We start from the raw sequence: 18041 nt of genomic DNA, 5'->3' as shown, positions 1-18041 counted from the left end.
AGTTTTTTCCCATCGGTGGGAAGTGTAGTTGATGAATAAACCTGACCATTAGGTTAGGGGAGGGTGTTGGGGTGATTTCCTCTGAAACAATTCATTCTTCCAGACACCCCCGGTGAAAAAAAAAGAGAGTGTCCATACTTTCTGTTGGTCAGCAACAGACGCAAAAAAGCCCAAGGAGAAGCTGATGGGGGTTTTCAAAGAGAAGGTGCAATTACTGAGCAGGCCCCATAAACTAATTTAGGCCAGACGTCTGGCCATTTCTATAGCTTTATTGGACCGCGCTTCTTCCTGCTTTAAAGCAATTCCTCATGCAAGTTGGACAATAAATTGGAAATCCGTCGAGAACACCCTTTCCAAAAAAAACAACACTTTATTACTGACACAGAACCCGCCGTTTAAAAATTTTTCATTTTAGAAAAAAGATCTGAAATTTGAACCCCATCAGAAACAATGCCTATTTTTTTTTAAGGACAAAAATCTAATAGCTATTTTTATCTATGTAAATGTATGTAAAAGATAAGAAATACGCGTCTTACGCATTTGCGTCGCACCTTTTAAGCAACGGAAGCTTAACGCATATTTCTGTCTGCAAACATAGATCATATAAATCCCGTCGCACAGATCATATGTGTGTGTGTGTGTGTGTGTTTGCTCGCTGACAGAGCAGTCAAAAGGTCTTGCTGATGTGGAAGTATTTTACTCCAAATCTATTTTTTTAAAAAGCGAAAAATACACACACGTACTCACACACATACACACACACACACACACACACACAACACACTGGCACATTTCATGTCGCATCAGCGTCCCAGTCTGCTGCTGATGAGGTTAAAAAAAAATTAAAACCAGTTTGCATGGCTTGAAGTGATCCGGCCTGGATCCGACCAGAACAAATTCCTCACATGGGATACATATGTGTCCGAGGATGCTGTCATTTACAGCCAAAGGCCCATCTGAAGAAACGGCTGCGCACATTTATGTGAGGGGATAGTTCAGATTAGCTTCCTTGTTGCGACAACAACAACAACAAAAGGAGTTTAAATGATCTCCTTGCCGCTCCTCTCCCTGTTCATCTTCTTCATCTTCATCCTCCGGTTCTGGAACCAGATCTTCACTTGTCTCTCCGTTAAGCTCAGGATGCGGGCCACCTCGTAGCGCCGGTCCCTTGTCAGATACATGTTGTAGAGAAACTCCTTCTCCAGCTCTAGAGTCTGATATTTCGTGTAAGGGCAGCGCTTCTTTCGCGTGGAGCGGGCGTGGATCCAGTTCGCAGCAGGGTTGTCTGGAAAACGCAAAGGAGAAATGACATGAGTTTTAATCTCGATTGTGGCTTGAGGTGCTAAACAGTGGATTGTGGGACATGTGATGGCGCGAGTGTGCTAACAGAAAGTTTTTTTAAAAAAAAGTGCTATTAGCATGCACCCAAACATGATTATTTTTATTTATTTATTTATTTTTGCAGTGAGTTTGATCTGCTTGGGGTGATTATTGCTGGACTAACGCGTTATGTTAGAAAAAACATCGGTTTCTAACTCCCCTCCAACCCCCTTCCAACCCCCCCTTTCCGCGGCCCGGGTATAGTCCCAGACACTTTTATAGGTTAGTAAAACCTCCAGTTTTACACACCCAGCTCATCCAGTTCTCCTGGTTGTAAATCAGCGACAGCTATTCCGATTTTATTCTTATTTTTTTTTTGTTGCACTTACTTGGGTCAAGTTGTTGCTGCTTCTCGTCTTTGGGCTCGCCGTGACTCGACGCCTCGCTCCCGCTCTGCTCCCTGCTCGGCTTCTCCGGACACTCCGCGCCTCCGCAGGAGAACTCCGCCGCCGCGGGTCGCGCCTCAGCCCCGGCCTCGCTCTCCTCCAGCGGCTCGCAGCCTGCGGGCTTCCCGGGAAGGAGGAGCTCCGGCTTGCTGCCGTACGGTCTGCCGCCGGAGGAATGGAACCCGGCGAAGGAAACGTGGTTGGAGATGGGGTCCATCCAGGAGCGCACGCCGACGTATCTGCTGTCCGACGCGGGCAGATGGGACTGGTGGTGGTGGTGATGGTGGACATAGGGGTGATAAAGTCCCTGCGGGTGCATCGAGGACCAGGACGGCGAGAAAACGGCGGATTTGGGCGAAAAGCTGCAGGAGGAGAAGTCGGCGCTGTCCGCGGCTCCTGGCGGCGGCCTCGGGGTCATGGTGTGCGGCGGCTGGATGAAGCGAGCCCCGTACAGCTCCTCCGGCTCCTGGCCCATCACGGCGTCCACGTAGCAGCTACCGAGAGCGCCGCTGGAAGACATTTTTCCATCCCTTCCTAAACTCATATAAAAAGGGCAGCGCTGTTAACGGGAAGCTTCCCTCTATGAACAATCATAGTATTTTTGCTGGCCTGCATCTTACAGGGATTGGTTGCATGGATCACGTGGTCATATTTACCAATACAGCCAGTGAATCAATCCTCCCCCTTTTTTTCATCAGGTTTAATTTAGTTTTCATTGCAGGAAATAATAATAAAACGCGACGGGGTTAAGAACAACGCATATACACGTATTCTAAGCAATCAGACCGCATTAAAGTATCTAAATTTAAGATCAATAAGACTTTTCGACTTTACGCCTAAGAAACCTTGCCCCGACATACCCTCCATGCCTGTAAAGCTCTTTATAGACTTACAAAGTCCTTGTAAACGAGATGTAATAACACGCTGTAAAGTAGCAGAAGCCGTTTCCGTTCACAATGCGGCGTGTGCATTGTTAATATTTGGCAAGGAAGTCTAATATATTATGTTGCGCTCTGTTATATTGGGGCTCGGTTAAATCTGGAGAGTTCAGGGAGGAAACGGCGGTGACTGAAATGATTGTATGCATTCAAAGGAGAGCAATAATGTATCAATAAATGTTTTATGGGGTGAGTGTGATTATACATGTCGTCCCTTTTCTATAAGAGCTGTCTGTGTATTGACATTTGAAATGTTTTTGGGGCTTTTTGCTTTTCTTTTTTTATCATTTGTATTTTAATTTCTTAGTATATCACGAAGCAGATGTTCACCCTAATTCCACATGTTATGTTTTTCTATTAAGATTCCTTGTGGGACATCTAAATTGGAGATATATATGTGGATTTTGTCCAAATTCTGGTTGGGGTTTACTTATTTCTTAAATATTTACATTTTAATGGCCGCGTGTGGATTTTCCTTCCGAATAAATAGCAAAAAGGGATAAAAAAGGGAGAGAGAAAAGAAAGACGCGTCGCTCGGGTTGCATGGACAGCTGTCCTATTCCGTATAAATTTGTGCTTGGATATAACCCAGTTTAGAGAGTGTTAGTTGGGTTATAAACAGGATTAAGCATCATAGCAATGGCGCGTTTAATTACTCCTCTCTCTCTCTGTCTGTCTCTCTCTCTTTGCATCCGCTCCTTTATTCCCATGTAGGAAAAAGGCCGTTTTTCTCTCATTGGAATCGCGTCTGAACAACATTTTTTTCTCTTCATCTTTCACTTTGTTCTGAGTTATTTTAAGCACTGGAATTATAATGAATTAATATAGCACTATTTATTTTCCTCAGCGCAAAAGCAAGATACTGTTTTGTTCTTTTTTCACATAGAATAGTTTAAAGAGCTGCTTTTTACGAGCCGGGTTATAATTGGAAAAACACCAGTGATTTTATTTAAACAAAAATTAAATTAAATTAAACAGAAATGATGTGTAACAATGCATATTGCTCGCAAATAAATGTTCGGAGAATTTTATAGGCATGATTTAATTCTTTGTGTTTCACTAAGCGTTCCTTGGACGCGCTTTTTGGGTTCGGAGCAAAAAATTAAATTAAATAAAATTACTTATCCGTACTTTCAGTGTCTTCCACACCATTCCTCCGCTTCTGATAAACAATAACCTCTGATCACATGAATGCAAATAAAATCAGCTTCTTTGAACACATATTTATTCCAAGATACACATGCATCAAAACATGCAATAAATCCACAGTTTATCATTGTTTTCCATCAAGGAAACGTGTTGGCACCGAGCAAAAAAATGCACGCACAAAAAAAGCAACACAAATGTTTCACCAAAAAAAAAAAAAAAAAAAAAAAAAAAAAAAACACGAGAAAATGTGCTCCCGTGACTCCACAGTTTCGTCATTCCCATTTTATTTTAGGAAGTCTTCTGGTAAAAAGGAAGGAGTGCTTGTTCGCCACGTCGTGAACCTTTAAGACCAAAAAGTGCTCTACCCTGTGATGAAATAACACAAATACACAACGCCACTCAACACAGGAGACAGTCACAGCTTTGTTGAAAGTTAAGATAAACGTCCAATGCCACGAAAAGCATGAAAAAAAAAAAATAAGATTCAAAAAAATAAAAATAAAAGTAAGCTATAACCGGGGGCGCGTGGAGGCTCAGGAAAATGTGAGATTCGAGGTCAGTTCCCGGATGCGGTTTTCCCGGTTCATTTTCTTCAGTTTCATCCTGCGGTTCTGGAACCAGATCTTGACCTGCCTGTCGGTCAGGTTGACGCTCCTGCTGATCTCTAGGCGGCGCTCCCGGGTCAGGTACATGTTGAACAGGAACTCCTTCTCCAACTCCAAGGTCTGGTGCTTGGTGTAGGGGCACCTCTTCTTCCTGCCGCTCTTCGCCGTGAGCCAGTTGTTTGTCAGCGCGTCACTCTTGCAGTCTGCAGATTAAAGAAAAAGAAAAAAAAGAAAAAGAAAAGAAAAGAAAGAGGATGATTGCGCACTGCTGAGCACAGACATCTCACCTGCTGCTTTTGGATCTCACCTCTGGGAAATAAGACGCAAATGCTCTCCCTGAATAAGAAGAAATCATTTAGAGGAGGTTATTGCAGACTAAAAATAAACCCCATGATGCAATATCACTTCTTTTTTTCTTTTTTTCCCTTTTTTTTTTTTTACAAAATTCTATTCATCTCATAAAAAGTTAAAATTAAACATTATAACCACTTTTAAGATACATGCAATTAATTTGTGAAATGAACTGGAAATTGGTAAATGCAAATTGAATCTGAGGCAATAACCTTGACTATGTTATCACAATATATCTATCTAAATAATAATGGACAGGGGACAGGGGGGTTCATGCTGCATGGTAAAAGCATTCAGCTGCCCATTACTGCAACCTGAGAAAGACTATCATTAAACATTACGACTTTAGGGCTGTTTGTGTTTTATACTTCCTTTTATGATGCTGCTGGAGCCTCTTCAGAGCTTGCAGATAAAAGCGTTTCGTTTCACTGCAGCCAACCCACCTTTCCCTTCTTTCTGCTGCTGCAGCTCGGGACTGGACGCGTCGGTTTTCTCCTCCGAGCCGGACTTTGTTGGGTTCGGGCTTTCTCCGCGGATCGGCGTGCTGGTGATGGGCTCTGCGTCCCGGGCGCCCTTTTCCGCCTCTGCGAAGCCAGAGGACGCGGAGGAAGGGGCGTGCTGCGGTTTCGGCGTGACCCGGCTGAGCGGCGCGAGTGTCGGGTTCGGGCTCGGCGGCCCTTGGCAGTAGTTGTCCGGGTGCTTCCCGTTGGCGTAAGTTTGGCTCAGTCTGAAGTAGCCCGGAACCGGGATCTCCGGGCCGTCCACGGCGCAGGGTTCGGCAACGACGTTCGAATATCCCTCTTTTTGGACGCGCTTGTCTGAGTACATGCAGCAGTTGCTCTCCTCCTTGATGCTCTGTGGAAACGTGCAGCTTGACATCTGCTCTGTTCTGCAGCCTCTGCTCGGATCAGTCCAGGTGTCTATCTGAGGTATGTACGAGTGGACGCTCATGGTCGTGTTTTGGGGGACGACGTCTCCCCTTTTGCCGAAAGACGGCAGGAGTCCACAGGTTTGCATTCCGTAGGTGCCGTGCATGTCCGAGCCGGACGGCATGTACATGCTGCTGTTGGAGTAGAAGCTGTCCGTCCTGCAGGCTCCGATCAAAGAGTCCACTAAGAACGGGTTGGCCGCAGGTGAGCTGCTGGAGAAAGACATGTCTATATATTTTTTTTGAGGGTTTAAGTTCTTAAGAGGAGAGAGATGTCTTTTTGTAAGCTGACATGTCTAGGAAAAACAATCTGTAAGTCAGGATGCCTGCGGACCACATGACAAACCCACCAATGAGATTTGAAAATGGCCTTGAGACGCAGCCTCCTCTGGCTGGACGCGCTCGCTCTGCGGAGGCAGACGTGGTCAACAGCGACACCTGTGACGCGGACTTGAAATTGGTTTTGCAGGACGTGCTGGCGGCTCAATGCATATACCCTGAAAGGACTGTATACAATAAAAACAAAATGTGGAATCACAAAATGAAATCTTACTTCACCAGTGTCTCTTTATTTCACAACAGAGGATGCGTAAACTTAGATTTTTTTTTTAACCGCCACATCCAAAAACGCGTAAATGTCTCTTTATGATTTAAAAAAGTAGCCTGAATTTGGATGATGTGTGAGTGTGTGTCCGTGTGTGTGTGTGTGTGTGTGTGTGTGTGTGTGTGTGTGTGACCACAGATCATAAGACTGTAATCTGCTAAACCCAATTAAAGCTTTTTGTCATTTTTATTTTATTATAATTTATCCAAATTTGAAATACAATTTATTCGTGTTTGTGTGTGTGTGTGTGTGTGTGTGTGTGTGTGTGTGTGTGTTTGATACGAAAAAAAAACCTCACATTACATATGTTTTAAGATATAACTGCATTATACCTTCAAATTCATCATTAACGGAATATTAAATATGTGTGTGTGTGTGTGTGTGGGTGTGTGTATGAATGTATGTATGTATGTATATGTATATATATATATATATATATAAAACCACAATTCTCCTCGGGTTTCTCTGTTCTTTTACTGGTGGTAGACTTGTACCCTGAAAAACTTTTTTTTTTTCCCCACGACAAGCCACAAAGAATAAAATATAGACCGAAAATCTCTACGAGCCGCAGAGCTTTATGCGATTAGCGCTTTTGGTTTTCAGAGCTCTAAGGTACACCTGATGCTCTGTCCGCAGAGACGGGCTTTATGTTATTCATGCTATAAACTGGGCCGTCCCCATTTCTGCCTAAACCTAATTCCACCCTGCACGTAAAAAAATAAAAAAAAAATAACCTGAAAGCAGCGTGGTCTCAAGAGCTTCATTCTCCAGCCTGCAAGTAAGGCGACGGTGGGCGCATTGAGTGTTTCCACTAAAACTAGCGCTTAGAAATACCTGCGTTTTAGGAAACAGTGGCAAACTGGCTTAAAGAGTATTTGCGCAGGCATGTTAGGATACAGTGGTAATGCCTGAAATAAGGGCAGAAGGCGTGTGGGGTTATTTATAGATATCTGAAATGTCATCTGTTATAGGCCTTATTAACGGATTGTGGATTTAAAAAATAAAAAGCTGTGAAGAAAAGGATCGCAGCATCAGAGAGGAACAAATAACACACGACAACGTTTTTAATCAAGAGTGAAAGAAATCAGACAAGAATCAAACGTTTCTCTTTTAATGGGAACACTTTTAATAATGATCACTTACCAAAGTCAATGTTACACTCTCAGCATAATATTGCGTAAACCAACCCATTTATGTGGGGATATAGCGGTCAAGTAAAGCCAATGATTCACAAAATACATTCAAAATATGCACAAGACAGATTGGAATGATTGGATCCCGGCTAAAAATAAAAAAGGTGAAATTAACTAACAATGATGTCACAGTAAAAGTAATAATAATAGTTAGAAAATAATAGTAATAATAATAATAATAATTATTATTATTATTTTAATAATAATAACGAATATATATATATATATATATATATATATATATATATATATATATATATATATATATATATATATATATATATATATATATATATATATATATATTCGTTATATGAGCACCACAATATTTTTTCTATTTGGCATTGATTAATCTCAAACGTTTCAAGGGAAACAGACAAAGTCAGATTGTTCATGGATTAACGGATAGAAGATGTCAAGATCAGCAATGGGATATTACCTTTAGCCTGCCACTACTTTGCATTGTGTGGCCCTAAAGCCCTGGAACCATACCTGAAAACGCGCGACTGGTTGGTAAAAGGGAATTTCCTCAATATTTATTTAACTGGGACACTGACTGCAAAGGAAGAAAAACACATTCAACAATAATAACATAAAAAATCAAATTATCTAATAAAAATTAAGGCTAAATTGCATTTTTATGTCTTTCACTTACAAATATTTTAAACAAGTGCTTTTAGGAGGTATTTCTTATGGGCTAAAGGAAAGAAAATGACATTTGAAACCCCTAATAAAGGATTTAGCTGAACGAGCTGCTTAAAATAAAATTCAGTAACCCCTGGGCAGAACAGAGTGTTCCACATCGAACTGGGTTCCATGTTGGATACATAGTAAATTAGCCCGAGTCTGTATTTCCACTCAGCTAGATTTGAAAGTCTGCCCTCATGTGGATACAATGTGAATCAAAAAATAATCCACGCAGCTAGTGAGCCACTTTCATGCCAGAATAAAATCACGACTCGGGGAAATTAGAGTTCATGAAAACACATAAAATAATTAAAATAAAAAGCATGAAATAAAAATTAAAAAAAATCAGGAATAACTTTAACATTAATTCCTGTTCACACACAGGATTTCTCCAGGGTTAAATGCTAAACCTGCAGTGAGACTGCACTAATAATTATGTTCTGCACTGCATGTATTATTAATAGGTTTCTGTAACAGAGGGGGAGAATTGTTGCAGTCAGATGACTTTACTCTTTTGCAGAACGTCGTTCTGCGCAACGCGCTTTTCGCACATTATCGGGCACACTTGTTTCAAAATGGGAAATAAGGTACGACTTGGACATTTCCCCTGTGTTCACCCACAGCTTCCGAGCCTGTTGTAGGTACCGTCACAAACGCCTGAACTTGAAAAAAAAAAAAAAAAAAAAACCTGATGTGGAAAACGCTCCAGAAATGTCTCTATACCTGGAGTTAAAGCGCGTTAAGACCGGAAGGAAGATCAGTCCTCATGTGGTCTGGGGGTGGGTGGTGGGGGTGAGCTGAGTAACCACTGTCCAATAGCCCCTTATTTAGACCTTTACAGCTACTTTTTATTATGCTGTCTAGACGGTTCAAGGTTTAGCAAACAATTCAGTTTTTCAAAGCAGAGGAAACAACGGGATCATACAAACCTTTGAGCGCCAAACTGAAGTTGCGCTCCTAAATGTTTTCTTGGGGGGCGGAAAGAGACAAACATGACAATGAAAAAAAAAATCCCGTTTTTTTTTTTTACAGTTTTTTTCAGCCTCATGTGTAACACAGAATCATTTGGTTTGCTTGTCAGTTCACGATACACAACATTTATTGCATGCTTGTTACAAATATATCTACAAAAGAAAAGAAAGGGAATATATTTAATACGGTTCCAAAATAAAAAAAAAGACAATCTGAAGTATTCAGTTGCCCAATGAAACCAATAAATGGCTGAACATCTTTAAATAAGCGTACAAACCATCTAAAATACGTGGCAAATCGAGTTGCAGTTCTTACGCAGTACCTATAGAAGCTCCTTCAGCTCAGTCTGTGTGTGTCTTTGGATGTTTTATGTAAGCCTCAGAATAAAGGGTTTCCAGTAAAATACTGTAGGCGGTCTCGGTTGAGTTTTTTCTCCTTCATCCTCCTGTTCTGAAACCAAATCTTCACTTGGCGATCTGTTAGGTTTAACATTCTGGACAGCTGCAGGCGCTTCTCTTTGTTAATGTAAACGTTGAAGAAAAACTCTCGTTCAAGTTCTCGGATTTGGTATTTGGAGTACGGACACCTCTTCTTCCTGGACTTGGTTGATGAACCTGCAAAACAACAACAACAACAAAATCGTGAGAAAACCAACCCCCACAAGAAAAGAACGATGGAGCCAGTGTCCAGGAGCACCGAGCCTTGCCAGAGAAGCAAACTGGTTAAAAAGGGACAATCATTTAATTAGGCCTTTATTTGACGGAAGGCCCTGACGTAAACACACACACACACACACACACACACACACACACACACACACACACACACACACACACACACACACACACACACACACACACACACACACACACACACACACACGCCATTCAGAGGTTATTTGCATCAAAAAAGACCTGATTCTCATGCGTATTTTGGCTCGATGCGCACTCACTTTCCTTCTAAAGCTGCCCAAATAATATTGATCCCTCCACCAAAATGTTGCCTTTTTTTAATGTTCCATCAATCCAAGTTAAATCAGGTCCACATTGTATTGTTCCTGAACACAGGAAACCTTATAGCACGGCTGCTTTAACTGTTTCCCATTGTAAATTCCTTTACAACCGTAAAGTAAATCTTATTGGGATATAAAAGCTTTTGCATGCTTATAAAGCTGCATATAACCCACGGATCGTCGCGGAGGTGGACGCTCTGCAGCCCTGACGCGCCACACACCTTTTGTTCATCGCGGGGAGAAAAAAAAAAGAAAAAGAATACCGACTAACTTACTCTGACGGCTGCTCTTGTCGCCGCAGTTGGAGGACGAGTCCTCGTCGACGCTCCCGGGAGGCTCTGCGTTTTGTTGCTCCAGTTTGGTTACCGCCTGGCTGATGTTCGTGGCATCAGCAGCACCGCGGTGATCGCGGGCAGCAGGCTCGGCAGCCTTTTGTTTGGGTGGCTCCGTGTTAGGAGAGTCAAAGAACTGGTCGAAGCCCTGGGGGAGCACCCCGTTACGGCTCACTCCGGCGAAGAAACTGCACTGCGCGCCGCTTCCCCCGTGGTGACCGTACAGGGGCTCATTTTTAAATATCACGTCCGCCCGGCCGCTCGACGACTGGATCAGTTCCCGGTGCATTATCTCGTCCGTTGAGTAGTAAGACGCGTAATTGCCCCTGTAGTGCCATTTGGGATGGTCCAGTCCATAATCCCTGAAAGCGACCTCTCGAACAGGTTGGACTTGGGCTATGTTTGGCGAATAGGGGAAATTTATCTGACACGATGTGGTCTGCGGTAGAAAGGAGGAGACTGAGGTGAAATCGGGTGTCGAAACGTAATAAGTGCAGCTGGGCAAAAACATATTTGACGCACAGCTGCGATCGTCGAATTCCGTCATTTTTCCTTCTTCCTTTTTCCTCCGTGCAACAGAGGGACGGAGTTGGCGGCTCGGCCTTGTTAAACTTTGTCCATCTGTGGCACCGCCGGCGTGTGGAGAGACCCCGACAGGGAGGAAAAATCAGAAACGCAGGCAGACCTGCAATACATCTTGATCGATTCCTGAGGTAATTGTGTCATGTGATCCAGCTAAGAAATTACCATACATCAATATCAGTCATTAAAAACAGCCTGGAAAAAAAAGCAACTCATGTGAGCGCTTACGAGAGACTCTATTGGCTGACTGGCTGCAACGGAAACTCCTCTCAGCCCTTTTTTTTGCCCCAAAGCTCGTGGAAAGAAAAAAAAAAGATATATTTTTAACCATTGCTGGGGTATTGACTTTAATGCTTTACAGCAGGATCATCCTTACTGGAGATTGATATATGCAGCCGCACCCACCCGATGCGTCAGTAAATTTAGAGAATGCATTGTCTGTACGACAACAGTTGAAAAGATGATCCGCACGTTTGATGCAAGGTCACCATGCCAGCAGAATCCCGAATTTCTTGCAGAGAAATGCTGAATCTCGGGGGTTATGGCCAGTGCGCGGTATGCAACATTAAAAGCACGCAAAGGCATAGAAGAAAGGGGGCATTTGCATTAACTCTGAGACAAAAAACAAGAGCCGGCAGCGTGGTGGAACACAGGAGGCACTGGTGCAACAATGGAAACAATGACAGACCTCATTCTCACAGGAAAGCAGGCAAACTATTTTATTTCTTCGAAGGTTTTGCAAATAAATAAATAAACACAAATGCAGTCAATAGGTAAAATTTACCAGACATATAGCCAAAAAGGGGGGTCAACAATCCTATAGATTCAAATGTGAATATCTGGCCACATTCTGCACTGCCAAGTCCAAAACAACTGGCTTTGACCGTCTGTCGTGTCTAGGTGATGTCCAACAAGTCTCCTCTGCAGCCATATCGTTTTATTGCCCCGCAGGCGGCCATGCGTGCAGAGCTCGCCTCCTTCCTCGGTGGGAAAACTCAAGTTAAAAAACACAGGGGGAAGGAAGTAGCTCATCACTCCAGCTTCGAACAATATTTGGTTTGGAATTGTGAGTATTGTTTTTCTTTAGCTTTTTAAAATTTTTACTCACAAAAAAAAAAAAAAAAAAAAAAAACATTGACATATTATATTTTAGGTCATTCTGCAGCATTATCACATTCACGCACGCATGGGTGAACTATCCCATTCAAACAAATGTGGTTCGGGGCTCCACTTTACGCAGAGCAACTTTGCGCAGTGAACATACCCGAAGCAAGTGAAGATGAAACAGAAAACTGATTTTTTATTTCTTTCCTGGTTTGGATTACCAAAAACAAGAATATTACTGGCATAGACTTTCATTCAACAGGCATGGGCATGCAGTGATGTTTTGTCAGTGAAAAATAAACGCTGCAGAGGTATGCTAATGTTTAAGAAGCGCTTGTCAAAGCATTAAGTTGGGTTAACTTGTTGCGCATCATTTTGTATGAATGTTAAATTAAATTAGTTCCATTTCTACAAAATCACATCCCAGTCAACGCAGACGGGACTTGGCATGTGTTGTTGTTTTCAAAGTCAAAAACACGCACAGTAATACTGAATGACTACTGAGAAGGGGAGGTTGTTTTGGGAAAACAGTCAGGAGTTCATATCAAATTATTTTCTACCTATTTTACAGTCATGAAAATCATCTGGGCTGTTTAAGATGGTTGATTATTTGATCTGTAGGTTTTATGATTGCTATTACAATTCTAATATAGGCAAACCAAAATATTTTTAAAAATATTTTCAGGTGTATGAGATTTATGCAAGGTTGCCTCAGTGATTGTTTTTTAAATAAAAAAATGAGCTGCCAAAATTATTGGTTATTTTTTTGAGAAATCCTATGATAGTGTTCCAAAACCCTGTTTATTCGGTGCGTAAAATCCAAGTTTATATGGTAAAAAGCTGATCTGGATCGCTTCTTCAAGGCGAAAAAAATATATTTCTACTTACACACGAAACACATATCCTTGCACTCTGACTGTTTGAAGCAGCAGTCGTGCTAACTTGACCTTAACTTTGTTTTTACACCCCCTGTTATGTTTAGGAGCACGAGCATCGTGAAGCAGCTTGGCAACAACTTACGCAAGATAATGCTAGGAATTATGTGATATGGAGAAAATCTAATAAGGCTTTTGAAAATTGCCTTTACAGCAGTTAAATGTTGCGTGCTGGGATATTTAACAGATAAAAATACCAAACACACGCAAAATAAGTGAGACCAGGATGGAAGATGTAATAAAAGTGCATTGGACAAATCTAACATTTAGAAGAAAAACAACCCGAGGAGTATTCGGAGCAGCAATCTTAATTTCACTACTTATTGCTGGATGCGTTTCGTCTCTTCGTGAGTATAATACGGGTGACTACAGTCTTAGAGAAATAACTGAGCTCCAGCGATGCGGTGATGAGATGTTGATTATGTGTAGGTCCGCCACAGATGGGCGCTCTCCATTGTTATGTCTCCCACGCTGCTCCTTTGCCGTTTCGTCATATTCCCCCAAAGAACACGGTCTTCAGTCTCTTATATCTGTGTTTTACAATGACAGTTTCAGACCACCAGGTCAGTTTTTTTTTTACCTAAATGGGAAGCCAGAGTTTTTATGAAAGATAAATTAATTTTTAAAAATTAACAGCAATAACTTTTCCATATTCAAGTTGAAAGCCGTTTTGGGGGGATTCTTAATGTGCTCTAAGTATGTTAGAGATTTACTCTAACATGCTTAGAGGTGTTTGACTCTTGAATTACAGCAGATAAGATGGGGCGCAGCCACAGGAATTTCCAACCGTGGGTGACGGCTGCTGTGTTACGCACGGCGAGTAGGATTTACGCAGATGAAAATAAAGAGATGTAAACCACTGTGGGTTTTTCGTATCAGATGGACTGCTGGGCTGTCTTTGGGGAGATGCGACGCCAGAGCTAAAAATAAACATTTACTGCTTGCTGCGTGCACGCATGTCAGGCAGCAGTGGCAGAGAAAGGGCCGGCATTTGTTGTTTTATTTGTCACTTGTTGACCTCGGCAGAACTGGCAGAGTTGGGAGGGAATTGTACCTCCCAGGCTAGACGTGTTTGAAATCAGGTGCAGTGGGTGTCCGTTCGAACGACAGCGACATAAATATGTTATGTAACACAATTTCCAAAATGGATGACGTTATGGCGTCCATGTCCGCAAAAATAAACACTGTCTCTCGTCGCGTGCACGCGAAGCAGTAGTGTAAATGGGAATGCTCGCTCGGAACGCTCGACTCATCAGTATTTCACATCTGAACTGCAGAAATATATATATATATATATATATATATATATATATATATATATATATATATATATATATATATATATATATATATATATATATATATATATATATATATATATATATATATAATATGTGTGTGTGTGTGTGTGTGTGTATGTGTGTGTGTAACAATAATATTCAACAACAAACATTTTAAAATTACGTTTATTTACCGATGCCTCTCTCGTAATGTTGTATCCTGTCTCATCTCATTCTTCCCACTGTCCGTGAAGGTGAGCAGTCACGTTTTCTTTTCTTTTTTCTTCGTCTTTCTGTTTTGTTCCCCACAGTTACATGCGTTCTGGTGCTAAAAACTACTCAAATCCGCACTCAAAAACTTTCAACACGTGATCAACTAAATCCTAAAACCATGTGGACAATAAATTGAGAGTAAAGCTATTGTTTTGTTGCAATTGATTGCCCCTAAGACAAAAAAAAAAAAAAAAAAAAAAAAAAACAAGTGTGTCTAATTGAGCGCCTTCAAAACCTTGCACATGCACTTGTGTTGCTCACTTGAACATGTATTCACCCAAACGGAAGATTTGCGCAGCGCAAATAAAACATGAAAGTAAAAAAATAAAAAAAATAAGTAAGATTACAAAATAGATTTAGAGTGAATTCAACGGGCGGATCGAAATTTTGCTTTGGCGAAACAGGGGCATGCAAGCACAATTTAGTTTACAACAACCTACATATCTTATAACAAAACAGTAATTATATACAAGGGAACAACATGAGTCATAATAAGACACATTTTTCCCCTAAAAAGGGCCTTATACTGAAAGTGTTATACACTATTATAATTTACTTTGAGCCAGAAGAGCTTTGCGCTCTATAAGACAAGAAACGCCATCTTTGCAGCTTAACAATTCGGTCCAACGAAACACAATTTGTCCGCGTAAAACTCAGTGTTATGAAGTATGAATAGTCCCAATTCAACCTAAAACAATCCTTTCCTTCAGTCCTTTCCTAAACTGAACCAAAGTGCTTGTGTTGCCTCAGACAGACCGCAGACAGGAGCGAATATAGCCTCACAACATCCGGTCTGCAGCTTGACAATTGTGCGCTTTGTGCTCTAGCAATCCGCTCCACAAACCTTCCAACGGCCCCGGATAATAAAACCGAAATGTACAATTTATTAATACCGGCGAAGACATACAGGTCGCAGAGAGGATGGGCGACACATCATGTCTGGAATTAATGCCCATCAGCCGGCGCAGGATCAAGTCCAAAGGTCACATCAGTACGAGGAGAAAGCGTGTTCGCGCATCATGAGGCGCTTCTTCTTCATCCTGCGGTTCTGGAACCAGATTTTCACCTGCTGGTCGCTCAGGGCGAGTCTGTCTGACAGTTCCTTTCGCCTCTGGCGATTGATGAACTCGTTGAGCAGAAATTCATTCTCAAGTTCAGCGAGCTGGGGCTTCGTGTAAGGCTTCCTCTTCTTTCGTGCTTTCACGTGTGAGGAGCACCAGGGGGCAGCTGGAGAGGGAAGAGGAAGGAGGCGACAGGTTTTACACTTTTGCACAAAAACCCCAACACAATTCAAACAGAAGTTCTCGGATTTAGGCGGATGGGTAACATTTTACCCACTGGCAAAGGTTGCCCAACTAAATTGGGCTTTATTGTATTGAAGTTCTGGTCAAATTGGACTGTGTGTAATTTGAGCCTAATGGTGTATAGTGGATTGGATGGACTGGATTATGTATTTCCATATTTCACAAATAAATTTGATCTGTTTCCCTAAAACCGACATGAACTGCATAGTAAATAGATGTACAAAAAAAAAAAAAAAAAAAAAAGATTGCTGGAAATTACAAGAGGTGCACTGATCAAGCGTCCAGAAGTCGGAACCAGCCGAGTTTTCTCTGGATCAGCTCTGATCATCAAACACTAAATAACAAATTTCTTTCTCCTCTTTTCATCAAATGCATCATAAATCAGAACTCCCAACATAGCCAGTTGATATATGTGTTGGTTTTTTTTTTCAGGTGCATATTGATGCACCTGAAAAAAAAAACAAAAAAAAAACATAGTTAATAGGGGCAAGCTTGTAATTTCTACATGTATTGTTGGATCCAAAGGTAGAGCCCTGAGTAAACATTTTAGCTCTAAGTAGCACAGTCCTTAGAAAAGATGTAAATAATCAAAATTAGAAGGTCAAAAAGACAACTGGAAATAGGTATTATCCAGGAAGAACCTGATCAACATGTTTACTAACTTATTTAATAGGAGGCCATTTGTCTCATTGTAATGTAAGTTTGCAATAACTGCACTGGTCATGTTCATTTGTCATATTTTCAAAGTCACTTTGTGAGCTTTCATTTTCATTTAATGTTACTTATTACTTAATTCCCCTTATGAATTTGTACGCTATTTTGTATATTTTAGTATTCCTAGAATATTTACACAATGTTACGTTTTGTATTCAATTTATTTCGTACATTTCCTGTATTTCTTGTGATTTTATTTATATTTTGTTTGGTTTTATTTTTTTCTGTTACAACTTGACCTGTTGCTTTATGTAGTCCAAGTCAGACTATATCGCTGTCTGTTAACGTGCATGACGGAGCGTGTGACAAGTAAACTGAACTCTTGAGATCTTTCCATGAAGGACTGAAAACAATGTAGCAAATGTTTTCAGGGCGTATATAGGGCGGCGTTGATCCCTTTTTAAAATGTTAAATCCAGTATCAAAGCTTTTAGTCATTATAAACATATTTGATTTAGAAACTTAAACAGAGTCGAATTTTCTCAGATTTGAAATCTGCAAATAAAACTTTTTTTTTTGTCCTTCACCTTGTCCAAATGTGGTCCTGGAGCACGGGTCATTGGATGGTGCCTCCGTGGGTTTGTGCTCCTGTTTGGTGCCGCTCAGAGGAGCTGATGAATGCGAATTAAGCTGAGTCTCAGAGCAGTGTGACCCTGTTTCCAACTCTGAGAACCCACGGATCCCCTGTCCCGACGCGTATGCAGCTTCTTCCGGTCTGCCTGCCTCCTCCGTCTTTCGAAAGCACCGAGCCTCGTCGCGCTCCTCCGGGTGCGCCTTGACGAGGCCGCCGGTGGAGCCGCCAGGCGACGGACAGAAGCCTCCGTAGGCGCGGCTCTGAGTCGGAGGAGCCGCGGCACACGAACTTGATGGAGACCACGGGTGCGCGCACACCTCCCTCCTGCCGTACGCAGGGAGCTGATGCAGCCCCGGAATGTGGGCCCCATTGCCGCGGAGGTTGGAGAAGTAGAGCGATTCTGGGGCAGCGAAATTCAGCAGAGAACCAACATAGCCAGGATTTAGGGGATTCCGTTCACACATTTCCATGGAGCTTTGCACAAACCGCTTGCTTTGCAAGCTCCTTTTGCAACTCCCGAAGAATAAAGGGCAGGTAATTGTTGATTTGTTAATGCCGCGTCACGTGATATGCAAAATATGTTGTCCGCCCCACCCTTGTCCCCCAGTCCCACAAAGCAAAACTAATCCATGGGGTAATTTGTTGGTATAAAACGGAACAAGCAGCTGTTTCCATGCTGCAACCGCTCCGTTGCAACACGCTTTGAGAGGTTTAGCATTTTCTGTTCAGCTCTTAAGGA

General features: G+C 41.9%; 4 protein-coding genes across 4 annotated transcripts; all 4 read right to left on the bottom strand.

The window, feature by feature from the left end:
* Positions 1-345: 345 nt before the first annotated feature.
* Positions 346-2935, bottom strand: hoxd9a (homeobox D9a). Its single transcript, XM_012871072.3, has 2 exons — positions 1710-2935; positions 346-1285 (listed from the first exon to the last, which is right to left on the bottom strand). The coding sequence occupies exons 1-2, from the start codon at positions 2308-2310 to the stop codon at positions 1041-1043; spliced, it is 846 nt and encodes a 281-aa protein (XP_012726526.1). The 5' UTR covers positions 2311-2935; the 3' UTR covers positions 346-1040.
* Positions 2936-3907: 972 nt separating this feature from the next.
* hoxd10a (homeobox D10a) lies at positions 3908-6266 on the bottom strand. The gene is made up of 2 exons (XM_012871060.3): positions 5253-6266; positions 3908-4661 (listed from the first exon to the last, which is right to left on the bottom strand). The coding sequence occupies exons 1-2, from the start codon at positions 5962-5964 to the stop codon at positions 4387-4389; spliced, it is 987 nt and encodes a 328-aa protein (XP_012726514.2). The 5' UTR covers positions 5965-6266; the 3' UTR covers positions 3908-4386.
* Positions 6267-9302: 3036 nt separating this feature from the next.
* hoxd11a (homeobox D11a) lies at positions 9303-11363 on the bottom strand. The gene is made up of 2 exons (XM_012871048.3): positions 10481-11363; positions 9303-9807 (listed from the first exon to the last, which is right to left on the bottom strand). The coding sequence occupies exons 1-2, from the start codon at positions 11082-11084 to the stop codon at positions 9572-9574; spliced, it is 840 nt and encodes a 279-aa protein (XP_012726502.2). The 5' UTR covers positions 11085-11363; the 3' UTR covers positions 9303-9571.
* A 3243-nt stretch (positions 11364-14606) lies between these two features.
* hoxd12a (homeobox D12a) lies at positions 14607-17839 on the bottom strand. Its single transcript, XM_012871035.3, has 2 exons — positions 17256-17839; positions 14607-15938 (listed from the first exon to the last, which is right to left on the bottom strand). The coding sequence occupies exons 1-2, from the start codon at positions 17770-17772 to the stop codon at positions 15700-15702; spliced, it is 756 nt and encodes a 251-aa protein (XP_012726489.2). The 5' UTR covers positions 17773-17839; the 3' UTR covers positions 14607-15699.
* Between the last annotated feature and the right edge of the window lie 202 nt (positions 17840-18041).

The sequence above is a fragment of the Fundulus heteroclitus genome, chromosome 7, assembly GCF_011125445.2.
Source record: "Fundulus heteroclitus isolate FHET01 chromosome 7, MU-UCD_Fhet_4.1, whole genome shotgun sequence".
NCBI lineage: Eukaryota > Metazoa > Chordata > Actinopteri > Cyprinodontiformes > Fundulidae > Fundulus > Fundulus heteroclitus.
Note: the sequence above shows the minus strand (reverse complement) of the source record. Positions and strands in the feature narration are given on the sequence as shown.

Coding starts and splice junctions, on each gene's coding strand:
- hoxd11a (XM_012871048.3), bottom strand. CDS start 11,084: ATGACGGAATTCGACGATCGCAGCTGTGCGTCAAATATGTTTTTGCCC. Junction 9,808..10,480: donor CGACAAGAGCAGCCGTCAGA/GTAAGTTAGTCG, acceptor GTTGTTTTGCAG/GTTCATCAACCAAGTCCAGG.
- hoxd12a (XM_012871035.3), bottom strand. CDS start 17,772: ATGGAAATGTGTGAACGGAATCCCCTAAATCCTGGCTATGTTGGTTCT. Junction 15,939..17,255: donor CAGGACCACATTTGGACAAG/GTGAAGGACAAA, acceptor TTCCCTCTCCAG/CTGCCCCCTGGTGCTCCTCA.
- hoxd10a (XM_012871060.3), bottom strand. CDS start 5,964: ATGTCTTTCTCCAGCAGCTCACCTGCGGCCAACCCGTTCTTAGTGGAC. Junction 4,662..5,252: donor GCAGCAGAAAGAAGGGAAAG/GTGGGTTGGCTG, acceptor TTTAATCTGCAG/ACTGCAAGAGTGACGCGCTG.
- hoxd9a (XM_012871072.3), bottom strand. CDS start 2,310: ATGAGTTTAGGAAGGGATGGAAAAATGTCTTCCAGCGGCGCTCTCGGT. Junction 1,286..1,709: donor GCAGCAACAACTTGACCCAA/GTAAGTGCAACA, acceptor TGCGTTTTCCAG/ACAACCCTGCTGCGAACTGG.